General features: G+C 38.3%; 1 protein-coding gene across 1 annotated transcript in view; it reads left to right on the plus strand.

Annotated features, from left to right (window-relative positions):
* adcy2a (adenylate cyclase 2a) overlaps window positions 1-27,047 on the plus strand; it is a 65,519-nt gene that overhangs the window by 20,585 nt on the left and 17,887 nt on the right. Inside the window, exons 3-15 of the mRNA XM_040116727.1 lie at window positions 778-939; window positions 14,802-14,951; window positions 17,531-17,679; window positions 17,820-17,931; window positions 18,617-18,744; window positions 19,620-19,778; window positions 19,962-20,094; window positions 20,183-20,359; window positions 20,456-20,499; window positions 20,688-20,768; window positions 25,391-25,460; window positions 25,672-25,769; window positions 26,019-26,103. Coding sequence (XP_039972661.1) covers window positions 778-939; window positions 14,802-14,951; window positions 17,531-17,679; window positions 17,820-17,931; window positions 18,617-18,744; window positions 19,620-19,778; window positions 19,962-20,094; window positions 20,183-20,359; window positions 20,456-20,499; window positions 20,688-20,768; window positions 25,391-25,460; window positions 25,672-25,769; window positions 26,019-26,103 — 1,548 coding nt within the window. The remainder of the gene's footprint in view (window positions 1-777; window positions 940-14,801; window positions 14,952-17,530; window positions 17,680-17,819; window positions 17,932-18,616; window positions 18,745-19,619; window positions 19,779-19,961; window positions 20,095-20,182; window positions 20,360-20,455; window positions 20,500-20,687; window positions 20,769-25,390; window positions 25,461-25,671; window positions 25,770-26,018; window positions 26,104-27,047) is intronic.

Raw genomic sequence — 27,047 nt, forward strand, 5'->3', positions numbered from 1 at the left:
AGTAGAAGACACATTTTACAGCAAATATTATGTTTCCGCACAGTCCACTTTAGCAATCATCGTGTATCATGTCTTACACCAATACTGCAGTATATTCAAACTGTTACTGGTGAAAAGAAAGACAATGTCAACTGTACAGTAGATGCATAGAAAACTCTAGAAGATAATGGTTGTGTTTATTCTGTAAGGCATTTTGTTTTAACATGTTCACAATTGTTAAGCAATTTGAGAAAATTGGAAGCTTACAACAGATGATCATGATTAGGCTAATCGATGTATATTTCCTACTTTTATCTGTAGTGAAACAACAAGAGGACACAATACTCATACTACTACTATACTGCTATACTAATACTCTAACCCCGCTTTACTACTGGCCCTGCATATAACCCCAGGAAGGTTAACTGGCACCTGGCTGCAGCTTGTGAGAACACTGACCTCTTTCTGTCCATGCACCACAGCAGATAAAACATTAATTTATGCTTAATGGCACAAATATACGTCCTTTCCTTCTTTTTCCTCCTGTCATTGAGTCTCCAAATATCAAATTCCTCCCAGAGAAGGCCTGACTCTTTGTTCTTTGTTTATTTTGGAATGCCAGTGACTTAGCAGTACATAAATAAACTTCACTTCAGCAAGCAGTCTTCATGGTGTTCAGACTTCCTGGGTCATGTTCTTTCTTTCCCCACAGAACTGTCTGCACTGATATTTTATTGCCATCTGTATTTTTTTCTCTTGTACAACCATCTCTCATTTTCTTTGTCACTCTCTCCACAGGTGTCATTCTTCCTGTTCATTGTGTTTGTGGTATACACTATGCTGCCGTTTTCTATGCGGGACGCCATCATCGCCAGCGTCCTGACCTCCGCCTCTCACACCATTGTGTTGAGCGTCTGCCTGTCCACCACAGCTGATCACATGGAACCAGTAGTGTGGCAGGTAAGGTGATCAAACATAAGGATGGTTAAACAGTAGCAGTCACATGTATGTATAAGAGAACAAAGACTGGGTTACACAAATCCACAAAATTCGCACACACGTATCTGTATCTCAACTCAACACAATTAATTCAATAATTAGTAATAATTATCATGTGTTAATTAGTGACTTGACTAGTGTATAATTGGGTGGCAGTACGGGGAAAAAACTTCACAGCAAATGTACAAGAACTTGGTTTAAAGGAATAGTTCAACATTTTGGAAAATCCTGCCAAGAGTTAGATGAGAATAGAAGTAGCACTGTTATATTTTTTTACGCTGCAAGATTTTCCTAGTTTTTGCCATATATTGCTATGATCAGCAAAGAAACAAATACACAAATACACAATGAACTACACCCTGCCCTATCCATACTTCATGGGAGCTATAACCACAGGTTTCTTCGGCTTTGTTTTTTTTTTTTATCCAGATGGATCTTAATGGAATTGTTTTCCTTTACAGACATGTGTCTAATGTTTTCCCATCCTGCTCTCAAAATGAGCATTTCTGGTCATTTGAAACATACAGTATGTATTTTTAGCAAACAAACAAATGTGACCTTCAAACTAAAACTAATTTAGCATAGTGGGTGAACGTAGAAATTCTAATGTGGGTTTTTTTTATACTTTATTTAAAGGTCACCCACTTTCCAGCAGTTTTGCTGTTTCGAGTGAAAAATGTTCAGGCAGTTGGCATATGCAGAGAAAGGCAAAGAAATGACTATTCCAGGAAGCCAATTATCTGGGTAATACAGACTTTTATTTATTTGAGCTTATCAAACCTGATTCAGAAAGTCAGCCATTGTCACCTAGGGCTACTTCCAACCAATGTATAAAGGAATCAACGTAAATTCAACAGGCATGTCACAAAAACCATGCCTCATGATGCAGTTTAACATTTCAGAGCCAAATCGCACAGGACATTGCTAGCAAACAAAAAGACGTGATATTAATTATTTTACAATGTCTTCATCTCAGTGATCACTTCCGTGGAAACTGCTCTTCTCTACACCTTTTCTATACACATATGTTGCTGTTTGTCAGCTTTATTCCTCAGTCACTGTCTGACTTATTTGTGGCTGCACAAGAAAGAATTGATTATAAACGGTTATTCATCTTAATGGTGCAATGTTTTACCACACAATATGACTGTCACTGTAAGATTCAGCAGTTGGTTGAGACAGCTTTCAAAGCTTCTCCAAGCATGAGGACAACAATAACCTATCCCTTAAAAAAGAAATCAAAAGGATCATTTATAGTTCCAGATTCAAAGGATATATTGTAATTCATTACAAGAAAACATTTCCTGGACACCTTTTTAAAATAATTCTTCATTGACCTAGAAAATAATGAATATAATTACAATAAATATAGATGGCTTGTGCAACTAAAGCTAGTATTTGGTGATGGTTCTTGTGCCTATGGTTTTGTGCATTTCTGCGTTCCCTTCTCTTAAACCTTTGAAAACATTCTCTCTTGCTTATATGAACTCTGCTGTGATGGTCTGTTTTTTGGTTTCCGCTAATGTTTCTGTCTTCTCTCGTGTAAGTGTTGCATGCACATACTGGCACCGGGGCAGCCTGGGGCTGTATGCTGCATGGTCACTATCTGCCAGCTCCCCTTGTGCATCAGGTCAGTTTGCCCGTCAGCACAATTCCAGTGGCAAATCTGCCAGAGAGGAGAGTCCCTTAAAAGAATCTCCCTTCTAAAAATTTGGTTCCAGTATATAGAGTGCAATGCAAAAGTTTTGGGCACTTCAAATATCGAGATTTTTATCCATTACACAGTACCATCAGGGAGGCATCTGATCGGTACCAAATTCATTCTGCAGCATGAAAACAACCCCAACTTACAGCCTGAGTCATAAAGAAATATCTTCAGCCACAAGAAGAACAAAGAGTCCTGCAACAGATGATCTGGCCTCTGATAGACCCCTGATTGCAACATTATCGAGTTGGTCTGGGATTACATTAAGAGACAGCCTAAATAAAAATAAACAAGAGCTGTGGCAAATTCTCCGAGGTGTTTGGAACAACCTTTCTGCCAAGTACCTTGAAAAACTGTGTGCAAGTGCACCTAGGAGAATTTGTGCTGTTTTAGAGGCAAAGGGTGGTCACACCAAATATTGATTTGATTTATGGTTTTTCTATATGCTGCTCTTCGTATGAAGTTTATTGATAAATAACAACTATTCAAAATATGGAGGAAAGTCAAGACAATGGCTGAGACAGAGAAAACAAAAATAACAGTAACAACCAAGGTCAAGGAACAGACAACACGTATAGAAAATAGGAAAAAGTATTATTCACATCATTTTTTCCAGATAATTTTTCCAAAATTATCCAAAAATTCAATGTACATTCAGTGTAAAACAGTACACTGAAAGTTTTCTCTTGCATTCCTCTGTCTAGACTCGTAAAATATTTTTCTGGATTTCAGTTGGAGCTGTAGACACTCTTAAGCAGGATTGGTACTATATATGATTTCTTATACACAAAACACTTTCTTTTAATCCAACTGAATTGGCATCCAAGTGTGTGATCCCTTTTGATTCCATCTGCTAATGATCATATTGTATTGTTCTAGCTATTTTTTATTTTTATGAGGAGTATAAGTATGAGGAGCCAAGTGCTGCAACAGTGCCATCAAATGTGCTCACATTATTTGTTCAAATTCCATATTTCGTATTTCGTCAAATTTCGTATGTTTTGTGTCAATAGCTTAAGGCTACTTGGCACAGTGTTCCAAAAAGGACCCCTCTTGTAGGAAAAGTGAGACTGTCCCATGCATGTCCAGAAAAAATGGGACGCTGCAGTTGTAAGTTATGCCCTTAGATAACTGCAGCCTGCACATATACGCTACAAGATGGAATTCTCAGAACAGTAAGGCATTTAAACATCAGGTTCAAAAAGCAGAGGTTAGTTGAATGTTCAAGGCCAAAAAAACAGCATTCTTTCTTCAGTTTGAGGGTGATGATGCTAGACCTTCCTTCTATACAGGAATTTTAGGTTATAATTATAAAATCATTCAAGCTCTTTTGTGTTTTTAATTTTGCACTTGTCACCGGTGCTATATAACTCTCATCATCATGGTCTGTAATCACATGGAAGTACATCCAGTGTGCCATGGAAACAGAACCCTGTGTGGTTTGTTCTTCATTCAGGGGAGTATTGGGTCCAAATAGCCTAACTTAAATACTTGTAGTAATGGGGTGCTGGCTCTTATTATAGCATGGCATTGCAGCTAGCACAGCAGCTGGAGAGATCAAATAAAAGGCATGCTAAGGTTCTACGGCTAAGAATCAGAATTTTTCACATCACCAGCCAAAAGTGCTACCAGATATTAGTGATACTGAACCAGAATATACAGATGAATGATCAGCATCTTAATGGCAGTGTCTTCCCATTTTTCTTGAGAAGGCCATGGGATACAATTGAAAGCTCTGGACAAAGCTAGTAATTGAACGTCGTGTGAAAATAAAACTGAAAATAAGCCTCATTAACTCAACAACAGTAAGTGGGGACATGTCTCCACAATCCTGACAGTAGCTACACTGTGTTTTTATTCTGGGTCCAAAAACAAGACACTCACTTACAGGTCACGTGGAATTAAAAGCTCGTTTTCTATCTCTCCCTACCTCTCTTTTCAATTTTTATTCCATATAGTCTTGCCTTCCCTCTTCTCTTGTATTTATCAACCCAAATTGTCCATTATTTTAACTAACTTAGCTAACTGAGAGATCAGTAATCTTTGTCTAGGTTAGTATAACGGTTTGAAAAAGTTGGATAATGTCATGCTCTTAATTTTGGGATTTTATCATAGACATTATCATAGACAAGATTTCTATTCCACATAATAAAACTGTGTAGGCTTAAATTGTTGGAATAGGATGAAAAGTATTATGGTGTAACAGCATTTGAAAAATTCAGTGTCATTCACAATTTTTTCCAGCTCACGCCAGGTTGGTTTATAGCTTTGCCCACAGCGATTTATAAGTCAGCTTTAATGTACGTACTCACACTTCTTTGTCTTTCTCCATACTCTATCCTGTTTAAGTCTCTTTAACTATCCTAAATTACATTAAATAACAAATGTGGTAATAATAAATATTAAACCAACTGTAATGCAATGGTCTGGATTAGAGGATGAACTCTCTTTCTAAATAGTAAAAAACTTATAATTCAGCTTTTGCCTTAAACCAAGTTTGTCACAGATATCCAACGGCATACTAGAATGAATATGTCTGTATTTTTCTCAACAGTTTTCCTGACATTTCTGCTTGTGCTCTGTGTAAAACTGTGCGGTATGAACAGGTGTGTCATACAAGATGTACCTAATACACATCTGGATTAACAAGACTACTATGCAAGTGTTTTGCATCAATCTGAGACAACTATAAAAGTGATTCGGGCCGTATAAAGGAATTAACAAGAATAAGTGCTCAGGTTATCCTTTGTAAAATCAACAATTTTAACAATTTCACACAAACTTCAACACATAAAATGGAAAACAACCCTTAAGGAGATAGGACATTAATGGTCATTATTGAATAATCTCTCTATATCTTCAGCTCTGAAAGATTGATGTCTCCCTCTGGCTCTGAGACATACAACACCATGATACTGCAGTCAATGATCCAGACCAACTGCTAATGTACAAAGGCATCGAAGTAATCTACTACTAATTATTTTATGTAACCTGATTTTATCTGTTCCGTGAGACTACGCCTTGAACTTCCATTCTGTTGTAGGTCTCAAGGATGAACTGATTAGAGGTTTGTGGTTAAAGGTCAAAGGTCAAGGTCACTGTAACCTCGCATCCATCCCATTCTTGTGAACACGACATCTCAGGAACGCCTTCAGGGACTTTCTTCAAATTTTGTACGAACAAATTGGATGAACTGGTGGTCAAAGGTCAAGGTCACTGTGACCTCACAAAACACGTTTCTGGCCATAACGCAAGAATTCATACACTAATTATGACCAAATACACTTAATACCTTTTATTAACTTCCTTCAAAATCTTCACTTCATATATCACATGACTCTGGGCCGACATGAATTATAAACTACAACCTGACTGCTTGCCGGAGGTTATCCAATTTGCTGTTCTGTTCAGCTTCTCACTCGTTTTTCTAGAAGATTAAATATATTAATTATATATTGTAAATAATTAATTATACAGTAGTTAATTCCATTATTATTATTATTATTATTATTATTATTATTATTAATTATATTATGATATGTCTCAATATTACACTTTAGAAATTACATGTATTGTCAGACTGGATTTTATCCATATTGCCAAGTCCTGTACCATACGTATGTTTCTGTCTGTGTCTCCCCTCTGTATATTTACGCTTTTGTGTGTGCCTTTGTAAGTGTGTGCCAGACCGAGAGAGTGCATGCTTGAATTTTCCACCGCCTGTGTTTCGCTGGCAAAATTCCAATGTCAGTCCAATCCTTTGTGTCGGGAGAGGCTGAGGCTTAGGTCCCCCTTTTTAGATAAGAGCAGTGAGGTTGGGTGACAGAATGCTCTAAGGCTTAAGTGTCAGAGGGTAATTACTCAACAGCAGCTATAAAAACCTCTCCAGCTTTCTATGTAGTATTTACCAAGGTGAGGCTTATGGGATTGTAACACTCCAACATGCTATTCAATCAAATGGCAAATTGGCTAACACTTTTTTGGCTTTCTTGAATAATTACTTCTGGTAGGAAACAGAATTAAAGATTTTTTTCTATTGCCATAATTTGTTCAGAGTGCTGAAGTAACGTGAAGCAATATCACTTTAAATGAACATGCTAAGGATATGCAGTCTCTCGATACATCTAAAGAATGTTTTTTTCTAGAGCAAGAGACTTACAGTTATCGGTCCACTCCCTGATATTTCTGCAGGTTGGGAAAATATCTCTCTAAATAATTTAGTTCTTAAAATGTGGAAAATCATGCCCAGTCTGCCTTTAAATTGCTTATTTTGTATGACCAACAATGCGACCAACAGGTAATCAATATATAATGATACATATATAACTGATGCGATAACAACAGTTAGAAAAAAGCAAATCGTTACATTTGAGAAGCAGACCTGTACTACTTTGACTGCACTCCAACCTGAGGTGTGAGTAAACTATCTCTCCTAATGCATTTTTAATTAGTTGCTACATAGTTGGGGTTGTAACGTTCACTGGTTCAGATGTTGGTGAAATTCTGTGCTATCTTGTTCATCTTGTTTAAAGGCACTTATGTCTTGAAGACTGAAACAAAAGGCCAATTGGTTTTGTATTTGTACTTTTAAATATCCTATGAACTGTTTAACCCACAGCTGTTTTGGTAATGATTCATTGCCTAACATTTTACAGCTCAAGACTGTATTTGTGCATTCTTCTAAGTGTGCATACAAACTGTTCAGGTGAGGACCTTGCTGACATCTCTCACTTTGTAAAGTCCGTTAAACCTTACACTGCTGGCTCATTGGAGTCTTAGTGATTGAAAACCACCCTGTTGGATCCAGATTTATGTGCATATAAATATACTAAAAGATAGGAAGAGTTATGTGGCAATTCAATGCAAAAATATATCTGGTCTTTTAGCATTTCTACATAGCTCTGCTTTAGAGCAATTGATCGATGTTTAAAGATAAAACATGTATTATTTAACGAAGACCCCTTATGTCCAAGTCAATAACAATTTTAATGACTGAAGGGCCTAAGAATATTCTGATTTTATCCAAACTGACTTTAAACTCAATGCCAGGATAAGTTTGCTGTATTAGTTGCCCAACCTGTTTTTTACATCACAACCTCCCCTCTCAGACCAAAAACAGCCTTCATTTGCATTATTTGTTATTAATCGTTGAATGCTAAATCATCAGTAATTCATCACAGCACTCACACTCTATTTAAGCTTTATCTGATGTCAAATAGACTCTCAGTAGTAGCAGCTTCTGCATTTTACATGTCATACCTGTTTGAGGGGAAGTGCGGCTTCATTTGAATCCAACCTTTGCTAACTTAAAGTTCAGAATCATTGTTTTCTCATTTCTCTTCCTTTTTATTTGAAAACTGAGCTTGGAGCAATCAGAGACCAAAGGATTTCATTGTATGTCAGCTAGGATTTAGGTTTTTAGGTTTCCAATACAATTTTCTCTTGAGGATGGTGTAGTTTATGTTTTTTGTTGACAAAAAGACAGTTTATCTTCAAAGAAGGGGGTATATTTCTCATTATATATATATATTGCTCATTTGTCATGAATCGTGAAAGCGTGTCTGCCAGATTCTGCCTAAAGGTTATTAAAACAAGACTCACCTTCACACTGATCTTTGATATGTGTCTTCGTCTACCCTTAGCTTTGTAATAAAAGCCAAAAGAGCCTCCAATAGAGAAATGCACACCACCTATCTTTGCATACTAGTGTCTAGTGTCAAATCATCTCCATACACAGGAAGCAGCGACTCAAACTTTAGTGAACTTGCCTCATAAAAGCAGTGATTAAGTTGTCACTTTTCTGGGAGCTAGAATCCCTCTCACCACCTTCCCCATTCAAGTGAATGGGAAAGTGGCCTCAGACTTTTGGACCCCACTGCACTTCTAGCTGATGTTTTGGGTCATCTAGTGCAACTAAATTTCATTGACAGGCTCACAGAGAGAGAATGCCTGGGTAGCTGAATGAATTTCCCATTAAATATAATGATGCTTTAGAGTTATTTAAAGTGACATTATAAAATATTGCATACAACATACAACATGGGCTACTGAAAACTCTTTTATAAAGCAGCCTACAAAGGCTCCAGTCCATCCTGTTGTGCCTGCTTTCAGTCATTCAGTGTACTTGTCCGTACTCTATGCTTTCGACACCATTCTGTAGCACAGTCCAGACGGTTTTATTAGACTCTCTATTGAAAACAAACAGTCGTGAACTAAGCCAGGCTTGAAAATGTAATGCCTTTAATTTGGGAAAATAACACAGATTGTGTGTCTTCTTTCATTGTTTGTTTGTTAAATTCAGTAGACAGCAGGAGGGACCTCCATCCCAAATACAGTGAATAGATTGTGAACATAAACCAGCAGACCCCACTCATGCATATAGCCTGTCCCCTCATGTTTGCCTTTGTCAAATATAAAGAAGTTACCAGTGCATTGCTTGTGTATTCACAGTGCTTAATACATTTATCTGATAAATATTTGGAACCTGTTTTCTCAGTAAGGACACTTTACGCATCTGTACGTCTCAGTATGGATTTATTATTGGTTGAGACATAATTTATAGATATTGCACGCTTTAGGTCCTAGTTATGGAACAAATATTGAAAAGTGCTGATGAATAGTCAATGTCTTGTTATTCAAAATAGAACAGCAGGAGGTGTCAGGTATTTACTGTCGGATAAAGGAAACAGTGTTAGCACTAATACTGCCAGCAAATTGGACGACAAAGTGTGCAACCGTACAGGAATATCATCTATGTTCAGATCTTCTGTGGGAGGTACTCATAAGTACAGTTACATGTGTATGTGTACCTGCGTTTGTCTCGCTCGCTTTTCTAGAATGGACCAAATTGTTTTACTTTGTAAAAAGAAAGATTCACTGATGACTCTTTTAAGGAGTTTAATATAAAACTTACTTAACTTACTCAATTTACAACTACTTTTGTTATCTGCTGGCAGTCAACTGATCAGAGTACATAAACTACATAAACTAGGCAATTCCCATCACAGCTTTTGTGAGCTGAAAAATACATGACATGGACAGTTTTCCTTTTTTGCTTACTTCTCTGACTATTATTACTGAAATAAAAAGTTTGTTCTTTGTTCAGAAGGTTGTAGGCTTAGTCTCCTGGTGCTATAATGTAAATCTGCACGGTAACATCAGAAAAGAGAGAGAGCAAATTGCCAATGGTCAATGTGAGAGTAAGGTCATCATTATGCCAGAAAGAAAGACAGACACTGCAAGTGAAAGGGAAATTGGTTAGAACAAGACAAGACAGGCAAACGAGAGAATGGGAATGGGATTGTGTATGAAAGAGTGTGAAGCCAAGAGAGAAAATATTCTTTTTTTTAAATGTGGGAGAGAACCATTAAATTGTCCATTTGCTTTAAATTGCAAAATATTGAGCTCAAGGTTATAAGCACTCCTGGGTCTTTATACATTCACCTGTCATCACTGGGCCACATCCTATCATAATAGTTCCTCTAATGGACCCTCCTGTGTAGTGCTGCCATGAGGGATACATGAAGTGTGAGGGAAAATAGAGCCCCGTTTTGAAATGAAAATAAACGAATAGACTACACTTCTCACAGATCGCAGTTTGCACTCTGTGGGTATAGTGAAGATCTGTGGTGGGAGTAAGCATTTATTCTTAAGTATCATATGTAACACAGCAGTTTGTTGTTTTGTATTCTCTACAGTTATAGTGAGCTATTGACTGAAAAAAGGGGGCATTTTATGCAATGAGTTCCACACACACACAGGGGCAACACAATTGCTGTGATCTTTATGACTGTCCTTCGACATAAGCATTTTCTATCTATCTACCTATTCTAGATCTATTCTTGATGATTAAAACTTGTGGGGCAAAGAATGGTAAGTTTGGCCTGAGGGTAATGTCAGAGAAAATGGCAAATTACCAAAATCAAAAGCATTGATCCTCTGTATTGTTCTAATCTCAGAACATCTCAGGCTCAGCTCATCAGGCTCAGTTTTACTTTGTCATGCTTAGCTTTCATCTGTCTAATACTGATTGCACAAATGAGTGAGTGAGCAAGGAAGTATGTACGAGAGAGAAATTGGGCTGAAAAGGATTTAGCACTTAGTGTATGTAATGTAGTTATGTGTAATTCTGTTTTGTGTGTAAACGTGCTAACATTAACAGATTATCATGTTGTGTGAGCATTAATCGCAAATAAAGCAGAGGAAGTTCCAAATCCAGAGATGTCACTGTCTTGTTTGCAGACATCACCAAGATTTATTGATATGGGAAATTAGAAAGGCCTTCGTTAATGCAATTTCAGTTAAACTTGATAAAAGTTGGGAAATCACAGAGTTCACAGGGCTATCCAGTGGTCATCTTATTAATGAATTTCAGATTTACACATTATTTACTCAACTGGGTTTAGATTTATTGACGAAGGTGTAGCAAAATGGGTCTGAACATGTTGGGTAATCACAAGAAAAATAACTTATTACAATAAATATACTCAGTTAATTTTTTATTGTACTTAAAGTGATCTGTATCATCAGTGAGCCTTACACAAGTGTGACTGTGATTAACAGCAGCTTCGTCACTTAAACCATGCCACGGAGCCTGTAGTGGATTGTGGTGTTTGCTGTAATCTCACTAATTAAGGAACAGACAGGCCTGCCTGTGTGCAATGAACTTGAGGTCATTGAAGACTATTTATATAGATGAGAGATATGGAAACATAATTAGCCACTGAGTTTATTTGTGACTTAGTTTTCTTTTCAATTTATTTCATCTTTTTTTTTTCCATCAGCAGGATCGAGGGAAATCTGATCAAGCCATAGTAACGCTGATGCAGGGAATACACAATGCTGTTTTTAGGCAATAAACACCTAAGCAGGGGCAGTATAGGGGTTACACACGTCTGATTTCCTGTACCTACCATTCTATTGTATTTCTCTATCTCTGATGTCATCAGCGGGTAGAGACTGTTTCCTTTAAATAGCTGATTCACAAGAAAATGAAATGAAAGCTTTTTGTTTAGGAATGCCACATTATCCTGAAATAAAATGTCCGATGCTGGATGTCAGCATCACTGCCAGATCTCAATTGCCAAGGCCTAGTATCCTTGAGGAAAAGCTTTTGTCCTATTTCTGACTTTGGAGGTTTTTCTTTAGCTTTGGACTCATGTTACAAAAACCCATTGCCTCCTCAGGACTTACAGTGATTAAAGCATATTAGTATTGTCTTTTTTTTTTTTTAATTATATAATTCATTTATTGCAAACATTGTTATTATATCCAAAGGCAATACACATGGGTATATAAGTAGTGAGAAAACAAAATGTGGTGCATTTTTGCAGCCAAGATTAATTAAAAATTTGGTACTGTGTACCAAAAATATAGTCTCCCCGCCTTATTTTCATTTATTTTTCAAGGAAAAGCTATGAAAAAGAGACATAACTAGATACATCTAGGGAGGGGGAGGTGCAGGGGAAAATAAATAATAAATAAATAAAAACAAACAAAATAGATAAAAATGCTTGGAGCAGATTGGCTTTACACAGTTGCATATAAGTTACAGTGCAATATTTGGACACCAAAGAGAATTACCAATCACGAATAAGGAAAAATTAATAAATACATTATGGATTTTCCTTCAATTCATTATCTTAAAAAAATAGGGTCTTGGAGGCTTGAGATATTATATTTTCACATCTATCCAGTTATTCATGGTAAATCCAACATGGACCATCCATCTTTTGGTTAGTGCCTTTTCCCCTTCTGCTAGCAATATACCCATTAAGTATTTTTCAATACCTTTTGCTTCTGGGGAAATACAGCGTAAGTGCATGGCTTTGGAATCTAATAGTTATATGTGTGTGTTAAAGATGGTCTATATTGCCTTATGTATTTCTTTCCAGTAATTCTGAATTGGCATTCCCAAAAAACATTGTAGTGGTTTGCGACTTGACAGCCACAGCTACTCCAACACTGAGGTGGAGTTCTTTCCATGCATGAGATTTGTGCTTTTCCATTGCAATATGCAGATATGTTGCAATTCTTTGTCTTTTATTATCAGGTGTCCTTCCTTCTCCCATCTGTCCTTTACATATTTTGTTGAGTAAGCTTTCAGATTTTGGAGACTCTAATACAGTCAGGAGATAACCCCTCTAATAATGTCTTTTTTTATATACATATTTATGAAAAGATGGATAAAAGGTTTACTGGCATCTCTGGTATTTTATTTTTAATAATTTTTTTGTAGTAAGTTCTTAATTGGAGAGATCTATACAAATCTTGATTTATTAATGAAAAATTATTGTTTGAAAACACATAATTTCATCTTTCTGTACACTGCCACATAAGGTTGTTTTTTTTTTAATTTTTCTCATCACCGTCATATACTTTATTTGGTGCAAAATCCGAATCATATGCACACCAACTGAGAATATTTAATGTCTTCTTCCAATTCATGTTCTTTTGTTACTGCTCTCCACACCCTCAAAGCCGATTTTACAAAGACTGGATTTTCTAGTCTATATAAGTCCAATCTATGTTTGCAGGTTTTTATTCAATAGTACAGCCTGTATATGAACATCATATACCATTCTACATTCAATGTCTCTCCATAATGCACCATGGTTACATGAACACAATAATGCTCTGATCTTTGCAGAGATAAAGTGATTTTTCATAGATGGTAAACCCCAGCCACCTCTTTCTTTTGTTAGCTGTAATGTTTTATACTATACCCAAGGTCTTTTTCCCTGCCATATAAGAGTCAATATCATTTTCTCCCATCCTGTGAATTGGTTTTGAGCAATTGTAATTGGGAAAGTTATTGGGAAAGTTATACAATCTTGGTAGACCATAGATTTGAATTGTTTCAATTGTTGAAAAGGGTATGAGATGCCACATTGCAAGATCTTTGATTTTAAAGTACAGAGGGTCATAATTTTTGTCAAATATTCCTGTGACCGCAAAATTAAACCCAAATATTTAAAAGATTCTGTTTTCCATTTCAATGGATAGATAAAACTAAAACTCTTACATATGATTTATGTATATTCAGTCTCAAACCTGATAGTGGACCAAAAATTTTAAGAAATTCATCACTTTTGTTAGAGATATTTCAGGTTTTTTCAAATACTAAAGAACATCTTCCACGTAACATGCTATTTTATGTTCTACTCCATTAATTTCAATACTCATAACTTTGTTTTCCTGTCTCATATGTTGGGCCTGTGGATCTAGAAATAGTGCAGTGGAGACCACTCCTCTTTCTAATGTGAGGGGTGTGGATAAGTGACCATTAATTTTGAATCTTGCTGTGGGGTTGTCATAGATAGCCTTAAAGTGGCAATCTCGAAGATTTCAGTCCTGGTTAATTTGGCAACACCTCTAGTTACTGGTGGTAAAAGCAAATGTGGTTTAATACTACAGGTCACATAATTTTGGGGGCAGCAAAACAAACTATTGTTGTTTTAGTAAAGAAGTCAGGCAATTACTGGCCTTTTTCCATCATTCTTTGAGGAACCATTATATGATTTTATGCTGCACAGGGCATGAGTCTATGAACAGCTAACACAGTGACAGGAGTTGGTGACCTGGCTGAGAAGTTGGAGGTGTGCAGCCTGTCGACTTCATTTAACACCCACTGTGGCTGCTCCTTGTTCAATTACTCCCTCCAATATTTCAAACTGATCCGCTGTCCAAAAATGCCAAAAATGGCCATTGTCTTGTTTTGTAGATGCATTTTTTATGAGCGGTAGTGGTCAAGTGCTAACCTCACTGAAAAACACATTGCATTTCTTGTGAATACTTCATACTAAAAGTCAACTCATGTTTTGCCAGTTTAATGCTTTTAATGTGAAGCTGCAGCAGTAGGAAATGTTAGGTTTGCATTAGCAGCAAGTGCAGTAGCAGTAGCTGCAAATATATAATCATTGCAATGCTTTCATCAGGAACAATGCAATAGATAGGAGACTAACAGATACTAATGTTGGGTGTATTTCCTTTGACAGCTTTTTTTCTGCTCTTTCAAGTAAATGCCAGGTTACCATTCACCCCATTAATATATTTGAGTTGAATATTATTATTTGTCTGATATTTATCTAATACGGGTTTTGTCTCTCTTCCTGTACAGATTTTGGCCAATATTATCATTTTCCTGTGTGGCAACATGGCAGGGGCATACCACAAGCATCTGATGGAATTGGCACTAAAACAGACTTATCAGGATACCTGCAACTGCATCAAGTCCCCAATTAAACTGGAGTTTGAGAAGCGACAACAGGTAAAGTAGTCAATAAGTCTTAATGACCAGTGGGCCAGTGAGAGTCGGGCAGGCAGTGAGTGATTGAGTATATTCTTGTAGTGTGGATGGTGGTGATAATAGTGTTAATTACAGTGATGGGGTGTAAAAATTTGCATGAATGAGGAATGGATAATGTAAAATGGATGATGATGATGACGACAATGAAAACGTGTTAATGAAACAACAATGTGGCACAAAACACGACTTGGAGAATAATATCAAATCCAGAGCAAAATAACTGATGATTATTCAAAAAGGTTTTTTGTGGCACTCTCTTGTTTTGTAGGAATATTTTTTTCATCTGCCTTTTAATGCTGCACTTTAGTGAAATTGCTGAGTTTTTTCATCAAAAAATCCCCACTGGACCTTCATGTATCTAAAAGCATTATACAAACATTTACTTTATATCTGCTTGTTGTGCTTTAAGGCTTTTACCTAAAATTTGTCAGTCAGGGGATTCAATCATCTCTTCATATAGATTTCAGTGCTTGATCCCTGTGGTTTAGGAAAGGAAGGAGTCCCCAGAGAATTTTTGTCAGGGATTGTTTTTTACAGAATGTGGTAGCTGTTAATGACCACAGTTAGTGTGATGATAATGTTAAGTCGCTGGAGCCTACTGCTTGTTCTAAATCCTGTGTAGTAAAAGTTCTTTAGCGTCCTGTGACTGGTGCAGTTACACTTTGCAGATGATTAACAAGATATAAGGAAATCTGCAACTGTATTTTCATGTGCAGCAAATAAGTCCCTTTAAAATGAGGCTATGGACTGAATGATCTGATATGTTCAGGTCCACCTGTACTTCCTTCCATTGATACATCTACATTTTTGTGTTTGTCCTGTGCAGCATTTTGGATGTGTTGTTGAGTCTTATCTCAAGTATTTGGGAAATATTTCACAAAACCTGTGATAGTAATGGCTCCCATTATTACAAGACTAGAGGAGGTATGTGCTATTTTCTTGTACCTACTGTACACAATTAAGAAACACAAAGTAACATTTTTATTTCTTGGGTACCTCATTTTCATAAACCGTTTTGAAAAAACTTGTGTGCAAATGCCATTTCCAAAAATACTTTATTCTATTCACGATATACAGTCAACCAGCAACATTATGTGTGTAACTATACCTTTGTGCTTTTCTCCACATGCTGTGTGTAAAGTTGGAACAGCTTGGTACATTTTGATGCAGGTGAATTTGGTGATGCTACTTAAAAGCAGCATGGCGTCCTGCGCGATATTAACAAGGTGCTTTGGGAGCTTGGGATGTAGCTAGCTTTTTACTACAGCTGCTGCAGTTGTATCTTGGTCAAAAGCAGGTGAATCCAGTTACTGTTTTGAAAGCCCAGACTTGTGGTGGAACTGGTTATCCTAATGGTGAATCCAGCTTGTTTTGGTACAACTGCCATGAGTGAAGCTGAGAATGCCTTGGGTGGAGTGTTATGCAGTAGCCCTGGAGTGCTGCTGTTGCCTGCGACAGATGGTAGTAACAGTGCAGAGACACATTTCCTTTAGGCGCTCAGTGCACTCATAATATATGCTGTTAGCTGCTTGCTTTTATCCAAAGTGCTCCGCAGTACAGTGAGTGCATACATTTTTGGTATGAGTGGTCCAAAAGGGACTATTTGTGTTCATTATAAACCCAAAGTCCTGGCAGAGTTTATAGCAGCTACCTTGGACCTCTCCTTCAAATAGAAGCCTCTGAGCCTCAACAACAGTGCAGGGAGATGATCAGTGGTGCAGAAAACTATTCAAGTTGGAGGTGACTTTGGCTTAATTAAGAGTTTTCTCCAATCTTGCACTTTTCCTCACCACAAGAGGAGTTTTATTTGCTAATTACTGCACAGGTTGGCTTAGAGTAAAACGTACAGAAGCCTCAAAGAGAAACAGAGAGATGGTTAAGCTACCACTAAATAAAAGAGTAAGGGGGTCTGTCTTCTGTTGGCTGGCAATAAAATAATGAGCACTGTAAAAACAATTTTTAATTGATCATTACGTTGAGTAACAGCAAGTCAACCTGACAATGTAGTGCCCAATTAACCTTCACTTAGCACTTGAAGCTTTAATTGAGGCTAGTATCATAATGGTAACAGATTTTTGTCTCCTCCTGTCATCAATGCTTCATAATTTTATTAGGGCTGAATTCAATTAAATATAAATTTGGAAAACTTTTTTGTTATAAAGTCAAGGTCCCTGATCATTATACGTTGATTACATAAATATCCAAACATTCGATCTGAAAGTTTGTTTTGTAACTTATAGTCAAAATATTGTTCTTATTTTGCATTTTCATTACTTTTAATCACATTAAATTTTGGTCAAGACACTGACAGAGAGCGGATCTTTGGGGTGTTGAAGCAATACGTCACGGAGAGAAAAATACTCTTATTTTACTCTGACTCTCTCATAAATGACATGTTGTCCTATATGAAACCTTATATTATTTATTATAAATGTTGATTTTTTTTTAAAGGAAGGCGAGTATTATCAGCTTATTTTTCCTTGACTTTCCTTATCATCCCTGAAATGCCATTTCTTTTCTCTTTGTGTTATTGCCATCAGGAGCGTCTCCTGTTGTCACTGTTGCCAGCTCACATCGCCCGTGTGATGAAAGCTGAGATCATCCAGAGACTGAAGGGCCCAAACTTCGGCCAGATTGAGAACACAAACAATTTTCACAACCTCTATGTCCAGAGACACACTAATGTCAGGCATGTATTATTTATTTGGATTTATGTGACCAAGCAGTACTGTACTGTACTTATGGTTTTATAAGCTACAGCTCTTCATGGAAAACTTATACAACCATTATATTATAGTATATTGATTAATATTATTTTTCCATCTCTAGTATACTGTATGCTGACATAGTAGGTTTCACGCGGCTAGCCAGTGACTGTTCACCTGGAGAGCTGGTGCACATGCTGAATGAGCTGTTTGGCAAATTCGATCAAATTGCCAAGGTAAACATTTCCTTATTGGACCCTGTGACTAAACAAGACATCCCCAACAATGTGCTAATTTTGTTTATTCATTCAAGATTAAATGATAACTCATATCTTATACATCTTACTCACTGTCCTATCTTACAAAGGGTAAAATCCAACCTAAACGCTTAAGGCTGTTATGAACCAGCTTTTGGTGATCTATCTTACATTTCACATGATCGCCCTTTCTTGCTTCATGATGAATTTCTTCCTGAAAACACCTGTATGATCTGACTTCACACGTGGATATTTGCAGTGCAGATACAATTCAATTTGTAATGCAAATATCTTAACAAAAACATATTTTTTCCCCAGCAGTCTTCACTATAACTGGTAAAAATATGGCATCAGGTTTTGATATCAGCCTCTCAAAAGCAGAGAGCAAGAGCTTGTCCCTTTACTAAAGTATTCTCTGCTGAGTCATACATGGACAAACCAATCATAGAAAAAATTGAGACTCCATTTTTTCCACTCACAGTAACATTAACAGAGCACATAACAGTGTAGCCATAAGGCACGTTGAATGTAAAAAGTCTGAGGGTGGATTTTTTCTCAAAGGGTTATTGTGTGATTAAATTAAAAAGCTGTCTCTACTGTCTGTCAGTTGGACATTTATCTGAGCCTGTGTATCTGAGCCTGTTTTCCGCCTTTGTATATGCAGGAGAATGAATGTATGCGGATAAAAATCCTTGGCGACTGTTACTACTGTGTGTCTGGCCTGCCAGAGTCTCTACCAAACCATGCTAAGAACTGTGTGAAAATGGGTCTGGACATGTGTGAGGCCATCAAGTAAGTGCCGGTTACATAACAGTGCTGCTAAAGATCGACAGCCCCATTTTTGAAAAGCTTGCTTCTCTGTTACTCTGCAGTATGTCTTAGTTAAAGCATCCCCCAAGTCTACAGTACCAATGTTGGGTTGACTTCGACATCAGTGATGTCAAAATATGTGAAAATATCTGGCCTGAAATTAAATGTAAATAAATGATGTGGAAAGAGGTTCAGCAGTGGTTCATTTATCATACTGCAAGCACTTGAAAACTGATATTAGATGCCACTAACAGCACAAAAAATTTGTTTCATGCGGATTCTTGTCTTTTAATTCAGGTAAACTCTAAAGACTCTCAACAGTCCCATTACATTTCTGGAAATTGTAGAGTACTACCTTCTAGACGTTTCTAACCAGTAGGTCAGATTTAGAGACTTTTTCTTGATTGTCATGTCCTATCTTATCTCTGGGCATAAGCCTGAGAGAAAGCGGAGGAGGCTGCAGCAGAATTAGTGGAGATAGAAAAACCTCAAATAATGAAATTTAATTGAGGAACTTGTGTGTTAACATGCATGCAAATAATTTGACAATAATCAGATTAACGCCATAGTGTGATTGTTGATAATATCATGGCACACTTTAACTGGGTTACCGTAGTCAAAGAACAGTTGAAGTCAAGATGAGCATATTTGTTAACAGACTTAGTTTACTCCGAAAACTTGAAAAATACTGTGGCAGGTTTCCATCTCTCTGTGTTTTTCCAGTGTTTCTGTTCTTTGCATACACCATAAAGGTCATAGAGTAGTGCATTTGCTGTTATTCCTAAAACGATACATGCCATGGCTGATTACTTTCTATTGCTCCGTATTAATAAAAGTCTTTTTTTGGTGTATGACAGGAAAGTGCGGGATGCCACAGGGGTTGACATCAATATGCGCGTTGGCGTGCATTCAGGAAATGTCCTGTGTGGTGTGATTGGACTTCAGAAATGGCAGTATGATGTTTGGTCACATGATGTCACGCTGGCCAATCATATGGAGGCAGGAGGTGTACCAGGGTGAGTGAACTGGAAGTAAAATAGAAGCATTTGTTTCCGTTTGCATGAGGTGTTATTATATTGTTGTTGTTGTGTTGTTTTTGGTATCGGTTTTAATGTGGGTGGTAGCTGTTAATGGTTAAAGTCACAATTAATGTTCATAGAAAACCTATCTGTTGATTGTTTACAACTGTTCATTGCCAGACGAGTCCACATCACTTCAGTGACACTGGAGCACCTGAATGGGGCCTATAAGGTGGAAGATGGGGATGGACAGGAAAGGGACCCCTACCTAAAGGAACATGGAGTCATCACTTATCTGGTCATCAACCCAAAGGTCGTAGCATATACATCACATTCAATAATAAGAATATTCGACTTTGAATAACGTGCAATAAAATAACACCATTGCCATGTATGTCCAGGTTGAACGTCGAAGCCCACAGCACCATTACCGCCCAAGACACACTCTAGATGGAGCAAAGATGAGGGCATCAGTCAGGATGACCCGCTACCTTGAGTCGTGGGGAGCAGCCAAGCCATTTGCCAACCTGCATCACAGAGACAGCATGACTAATGAGAATGGGAAGATCAACACTGCTGTGTGTAATTTTTGCTACACATATGTTGTTATTTAGCTGATGGGGAAGTTCAGCTCTAGCTTGTAACCCATCTTTCTCCTCCTGCTCTGTGTCTAGGATGTGCCAATGGGGCAGTATCACTTCCAGAGGAGATCAGAAAGGCAAGCTGCTCATTTTACAGCTCCAGCACAATTTTCTTTGGCAGGATTATCCTCATCCCTTAACAGTACAGAGACAGGCGACAAGATGTTTAATAAGACTAGACTTCTGCTAGAGGCTTTGATCTGTGTGACTAATATTATGTGAACTTAATAGATATTCTGTGTCTTTTTCTTGTTACTCATTATAGGACAAAGTCTCAGAAGAAACGATTTGAGGAAGAACTTAACGAGAGGATGATTAGGACCTTTGACGGGATAAATTCACAAAAGTAAGGGATTTTAAAAAATATGTATATTAAAAAATAATATATTTATTATCTGTACAGGGTTATACTGAGAAGTGTTGCTAAAGTTGACAAAATATTAAAAACACCTTTCAGTATAACCAAGTACAGTTCAAGAGGACCACAAATTACAGCCTCCAAAAATAACCATTAAAATAAATCAACATCCTCTTAAAACAGATTCAATAAAAACTGAACACTTTAATCCTCATGAAGGGAGGATTTATTGCAGGGCTATTGTATTATACTTCATTAGTTTTATCTAGATGTACTTAATAAACTGTTAAGTGAGTGTAGATTAATTTATTCACTGTGTATCATTGTAACCCTTTCCTTGAACTGTCAAATGTATTTTTGCATCAGTTAGGAAAATATTTACGATTTAACATCTGTTTAAGCCATTTTCTCACTCATACATGGCTGTTAAAGGAAACAGGAAATATACAACGCCTGAATAACAACGTTAGATGACACATGGTGTACAGCAGCAGTACATAAATGACTTGTTCCGCCTGTTAATAATCCTAATATACAATGCTTGGTTGGGGATAAAAAGTAAACAAAACTGAGCGATCTTGCTGTCGCTGTGTCTTGAACAAAGCACTCCGGGATACTATCACTTCAAGTGAACGGGCATAGCAGTTGTAATGCCGTGATAAACCATTTCCAATTTGCCAAGCTTTGGTCTCCATCTAAAATAGTCCCACACATTAGATGATTCTGTGCTAGTTTTTGTAGCTTGTTTCCCCGGTAATCCATGCTTTGACCTGGCATAGCCATCTTTGCAACACACCATTGTCTAATCTGTTGTTTAACATCTCTCTTTTTATAACATTTTATCTTTTTATACTCATCCAAAAACTTTCACAGTCAACACTGCAATTCCTTGGGTCCTCAGCAATACAGGTGACGTTTTAAGTCAATCAGATGAGCATTTCTCGAGAATCATGGAGGACAGACAGAAAGACAGACAGAGATTTCTCCATTTATTAGTTGAATTACCATACTTCAGATGTCCAGTTACTGTAATTTATTTATTTAATTGGATAAAAGTTAGCCCTCTAGTCTTTCTGCTATCATCAATCAGTGGTAAAGTCAGTAATGTTATACACTGCAACATTAATCCATCCTGTAGTCTTACATTCAAACATTCAGGCAATTGTACCTATTGACCCTGCAGACATCTGTTAGCTTTAGCTTATTGTCCTCCTTAAACCTTCTATTTACTGAGGTAGTCCTAGCTAGGTAACATTAATTAGCTTAGCTGTCAACACCTACCGAGAATTCAGCCAAAATCCCTCAAAATGTTTGTTTGTACAGTTTCCTGCTGCACAAGCCATTTCTTAAAACTACAGGTCAGTCACAAATGTAACTAAACATGCAGTGAGTAGTAGCATCCTTCCAGCTGGCCGACCCACAAGAAACTCTTTTAACGTGAAAGTCTGACTGTAATGGCTGCCATCAGCTTGAGTCACCCCTGACAAGCTCATGCGCCCAAAATTGCAATTGGAGAGTTGGTTGTTTTTCATTTTGGCATCGTTGATGCATCTTTCTCTTGAAAACAAAGAGCTCCCTTTCACCTCTTCTGGAAAACTAATGATAGTGTTTTGTATTTGGTTTTGGGAGGTCTATACTGGCCTCTGCTGGACAACACTGAAATGCTATACACCTCTTCAATTTGTTTTCTGTGTTGTGATTTGATTTTTAATGTGGCATGGAAAATTCATGTCAGTGAAAAGCAACATTAGTTATTGAAAACAAAAGGCTAAATAATTGCCACTAATCATATGTTTTTCTTTTGATTATAGCAAAGTAAATGCATACATAAAAAGCAAACAAAAATAACTACGTATATCGTATTTCACTCTCTTTTTTGTGTTTTATTTGTTTTCATTTAGCCATTTAATATTTTCCATACATTTAAGGCCGAATGAAATTCCAAGTGTATTACGAGTAGAAGGGTGCCAAAACTTTTACCCGTGCTGCAATACTGTTTTAATTTTTTTTAATTTATTCAATGCCATAACTCAGGAACAGAAGGGGACATTGTGACCATATTTTCATATTTGGTCTGATATTGAATTGTTGACACTAATCTTGGGTGCCAACCTTGACATGGTGATGATTTTACCGCCGAGTTGAAGATGTTTGTGAAGCGTCCAGGTTTTAGAATTTTTGGCTTCTTTTCAGTAACATCCATATTTGAAGCTTTGTCTACTGTCATGGCTACAATTTTGTGTTCTGTCAGAATCAGCTTTATTGGAATCATACATGTCAATATAGTGATAACTTCTGTTTCACAAAAAATACATTTCATTCCTTTTATTAAATTCCTTTCAAAGTCTACACTACAGATATTATATAAGTCTGGACAGAGGCATACAACCACAAGGCAATAATTCTATATCAGCAAGATCAATTACCTCATCACATAGTAGTTCTGGATGAGGTCCTTAATCTTGTTGGGCACATGGTGTCGGTCCAGGACAGTCTCCAGCTGAAGGAGACTACCCGGGACCGACACCATGTGCCCAGCAAGATCAAGGACCTCATTCTTAACTTTTACGGGAACTTCAGGCTCAGAGTCACTTCTGGGGACAAAACATCAGACTGGTATCGCCTTGAAAAGGGGATCATAACTGGGTGCACCATCTCAGTTACTCTCTTCGCCCTTGCCATGAACATGGTGGTTAAGGCAGCTGAGGTGGAGTGTAGAATTGTCCAAGTCCAAGTCTTGGTTTTGGCAGCCCCCCATCAGAGCCTTCTTGGACGACCTTACTGTCACCACAACATCAGGGCCAGGTGGTAGGTGGATCCTCCAGAGCCTGGAAAAGCTCATCTCGTGGGCAAGGATGAGTTTCAAACCAACCAAATCCAGGGCCATGGTGTTGAAGAAAGGGAAAATGGTGGACAAGTTTCGCTTCTCTTCGGATAGCGTTGCCATCCAATCCATCATTGAGAGGCCAGTCAAGAGCCTAGGCAAGGTCTTTGACTATAGCCTCAGATATGCAACTGCAGTCCAAGCAACCATCACGGAACTTGAGACTTGGCTCACGTCGGCACAACCAAGTCTGGCTTACTGTGTAGGTTCATGGCTGGGATCCACTAACATGGTATCCTACCTCGAGTCCTCTGGCCTCTGCTGGTGTATGAGGTAACACTGTCAACAGTCGGGACCCCAGAGATGAAGACCAGCAGCTACCTCTGCAAAGGGCTGGGTCTGCCACGTAGCTTGAGCAGTGCAGCACTGTATGGGAGGACCAATAAACTCCAGCTCCTAATCAGTAGCCTTGATGAGGAGTTAAGGGTTGCACACACAAGAGAGGCACTGCTTTATTGTGATTCCAGGGAATATAGAGTGTCTTCAGCAGGCATTGTTATGTGAACAGGCAGGAAGTGGAGAGCCCAGGAACGCCTGAAGATCACTGAGTCTCAGCCGAGACCCAGGGCTCTGGTGAGCACAGTGGCATAAGGATGGGCAGGGCTGGGAGCCATCCCCCAACCATGCTATGACAAGGCCCATGGCAAGAACAGACACTGTCTGGTCCTGGAGGAGGTGCGGGCAGGATTCGAGGAGGAATGGACCAGCAGGATGGTGGGCATGTGGTAGCAGGGAGCATGGACTAGGTGGGAGGGTGCACTGGAGTGGTAGATAACCTGTTCTGACATCTGGCAGACGGAACCCCAGCGAATCAAGTTCATAGTCTGTGCTGTGTATGAAGTCCTACCCAGGCCAGTAAATCTCCACGTCTGGGGCAAGAGTGATATTCCAGCATGTCCTCAGTGCCATGGAAAAGGTTCCCTGGAGCACATCCTCAGCAGCTGCCTAACAGCCCTGGGGGAGGGTCGCTACCGCTGGCAACATGACCAGGTGCTGAAGCCGGTTGCAGAGGCCATCTCCAAAACTGTGGCTTACATTAAGCACTTGTGCAGCCAGAGGAATATCGCCTTTGTTTGGGCTGGAGAGCAGCCTAGGGCATAGCCCAGTTCAGCAGCCGGTCTGCACACCTCTGCATCAGACTGGGAGCTGTGTGTGGACTTGTGGAGACAGCTCAAGCTCCCAGACCACATTATAACAACTTTGTTGAGGCCAGACGTGGTGCTAACATCAGTCTCTACAAAGCAGGTGCTCCTGATAGAGCTGACAGTTCCCTGGGAGGACCGCATAAAGGAGACAAATGAGCGGAAGTAGTCCCAGTACCAGTAGCTGGTGGAGCAGTGCTGGTTGAGAGGCTGGAAGGCTTGCTTTGAGCCCATCAAAATGGGATGTAGAGGCTTTGCTGGCTGCACACTGTGCAAGGTCTTAACCCTACTTGTCATCACTGGAGCTGAAAAGAGGAACGCCATAAGGTCCACCATGGGAACTGCAGAGAGGGCCTCCAGATGGCTTTGGATCAGTAGGAGCGATCTGTTGGCCAATGCTGCTGAGACACAAGCTGGGTCTGATCAGCACTGGCTGGATCGCCTTAGCGAGGGTGTAAGATGTTGAAAGAACCGGAACACCTGATGACCTCAGGAAACATCACTGATGAAGTGTTCCAGCGCATCCTAGGATGTATCTTTCAACCATAGTTATCTGATCTGTAACTATGTCTTTATGTTTCCAGACAGTGGCTCAAGTCTGAGGACATCCAAAGAATATCATTATTCTTTCACAACAAATCTTTGGAGAAGGAGGTAAGAGGCAGTCTAAATAAATTGCCATGATCCATTACAGACCATATTGGTACTGCTTGTACTTTTGCCTATGTATAGCTTACCCCGAAATCTTGTAAAATACAGAGAAACTTGTGGTTTCTGAATGCACAGTTGAGGAGCTTCTGAATTAATTTGAGTATCAGCTTTAAAAGCACATTGTTGAAATTTGACCTTCTTTTCATTCTTTTAGTACAGAGCGACAACCTTGCCTGCCTTCAAATACTATGTCACCTGCGCCTGTTTGATCTTCTTCTGCATTTTCATTGTGCAGATTCTCGTCCTTCCTAAGTATGTGTGCTGTGTTTCAGATTATCATAGAAGAAACATTACTGTTAACATAACATTTTACTCTGTTAGTGATTCTATATAGAGTCTATATTTATTCTTATGCAATATACATTACTAAACTTTGCTTATGTCTTTGCCTTGACAAGTAATTTTGAGTTAAGGGCAGTGTTAATTACATTTTTAACAAGGACATAAAACTTTCAGTGGACTAAACTTTGTGAACTTGATGTCATTTTGCATTTTTTTTAGGACAACTGTTTTGGGAATATCCTTTGGTATGGCTTTTCTGATCCTTTCCTTGATCCTCTTCATATGTTTCATTGGACACTTCCTGGTGAGTAAATCCATTTAATGCAAACATCAGTGTTTTAGTAGTGCCCTTTTAATTAAAACCCATATTTAACCAGGATATGCCCGCTATCTAATGGGACACTTCTGTGCTTAATGTTTGTCGTAATGTCATACCAAAGGCACATAAGTGGTATAAGTGCGCCTCTGGTCATTGCAATGGCCCATTAAGTACCCTTCTTGTTGTCTTAAGTACCCCTTAACTTAACACAAGTGCCGGGTGTGACCCTGTGGTAAAAATTAATCTTGACCCTCTGCATGAAACAGATGCTCCTTGCTCATCAACCTAACCCCTACCCCAACCCCCCACCTCCTGCCCCTTAGAGGGCCTATGCACATTACTGCTTTGGTGCATTAGAGAGGGAAGAGACAGTCCTTTTTCTAATAATTTTTGACCACCGTAAAAATGCAAAGATCCATTAATAAAACATCATACTACAAATTTTTTTTGTCTTCTTCTTTGTAGACTGTACTGTGCAGCAGTCTCTAATGGATCTTGTGATTCTGGGTGTACATATCATATCTATTATATCCTATGTTTGCATTAAAAATAATTTAGAAGAGGCTAAATTAATTAGTATGTTATCTATGATACATTTAATGGGGGTTAAGCCCCCTAAGAATGGCCTTACAATGGAATTGCTAACAATGCCGTTGCATGCCCTTTTGAAAGAACAGGCAGTCATTTCTGTAGATATTGTCACTGCAGTCTTGACTAGCTGCTGGAAGATAGTTTAGGGCATCAAAAACTGCTTCAGCTCTCTTCTGTGATACACTCTGTCTTGTAAAAATGACTGAAAGATCATAAGATGGAAGAAGGAGAATAAGGGTAGAAAAAAAAAATTACTTTTAAAACATTAAAGGTACCATAAAATTCCATAAGCCGCAAGCTTTTACAACCCATTCCACTCAATGTCTGATCTTTAGCTC

The sequence above is a fragment of the Xiphias gladius genome, chromosome 22 (genome assembly GCF_016859285.1).
Source record: "Xiphias gladius isolate SHS-SW01 ecotype Sanya breed wild chromosome 22, ASM1685928v1, whole genome shotgun sequence".
Taxonomy (NCBI): domain Eukaryota; kingdom Metazoa; phylum Chordata; class Actinopteri; order Istiophoriformes; family Xiphiidae; genus Xiphias; species Xiphias gladius.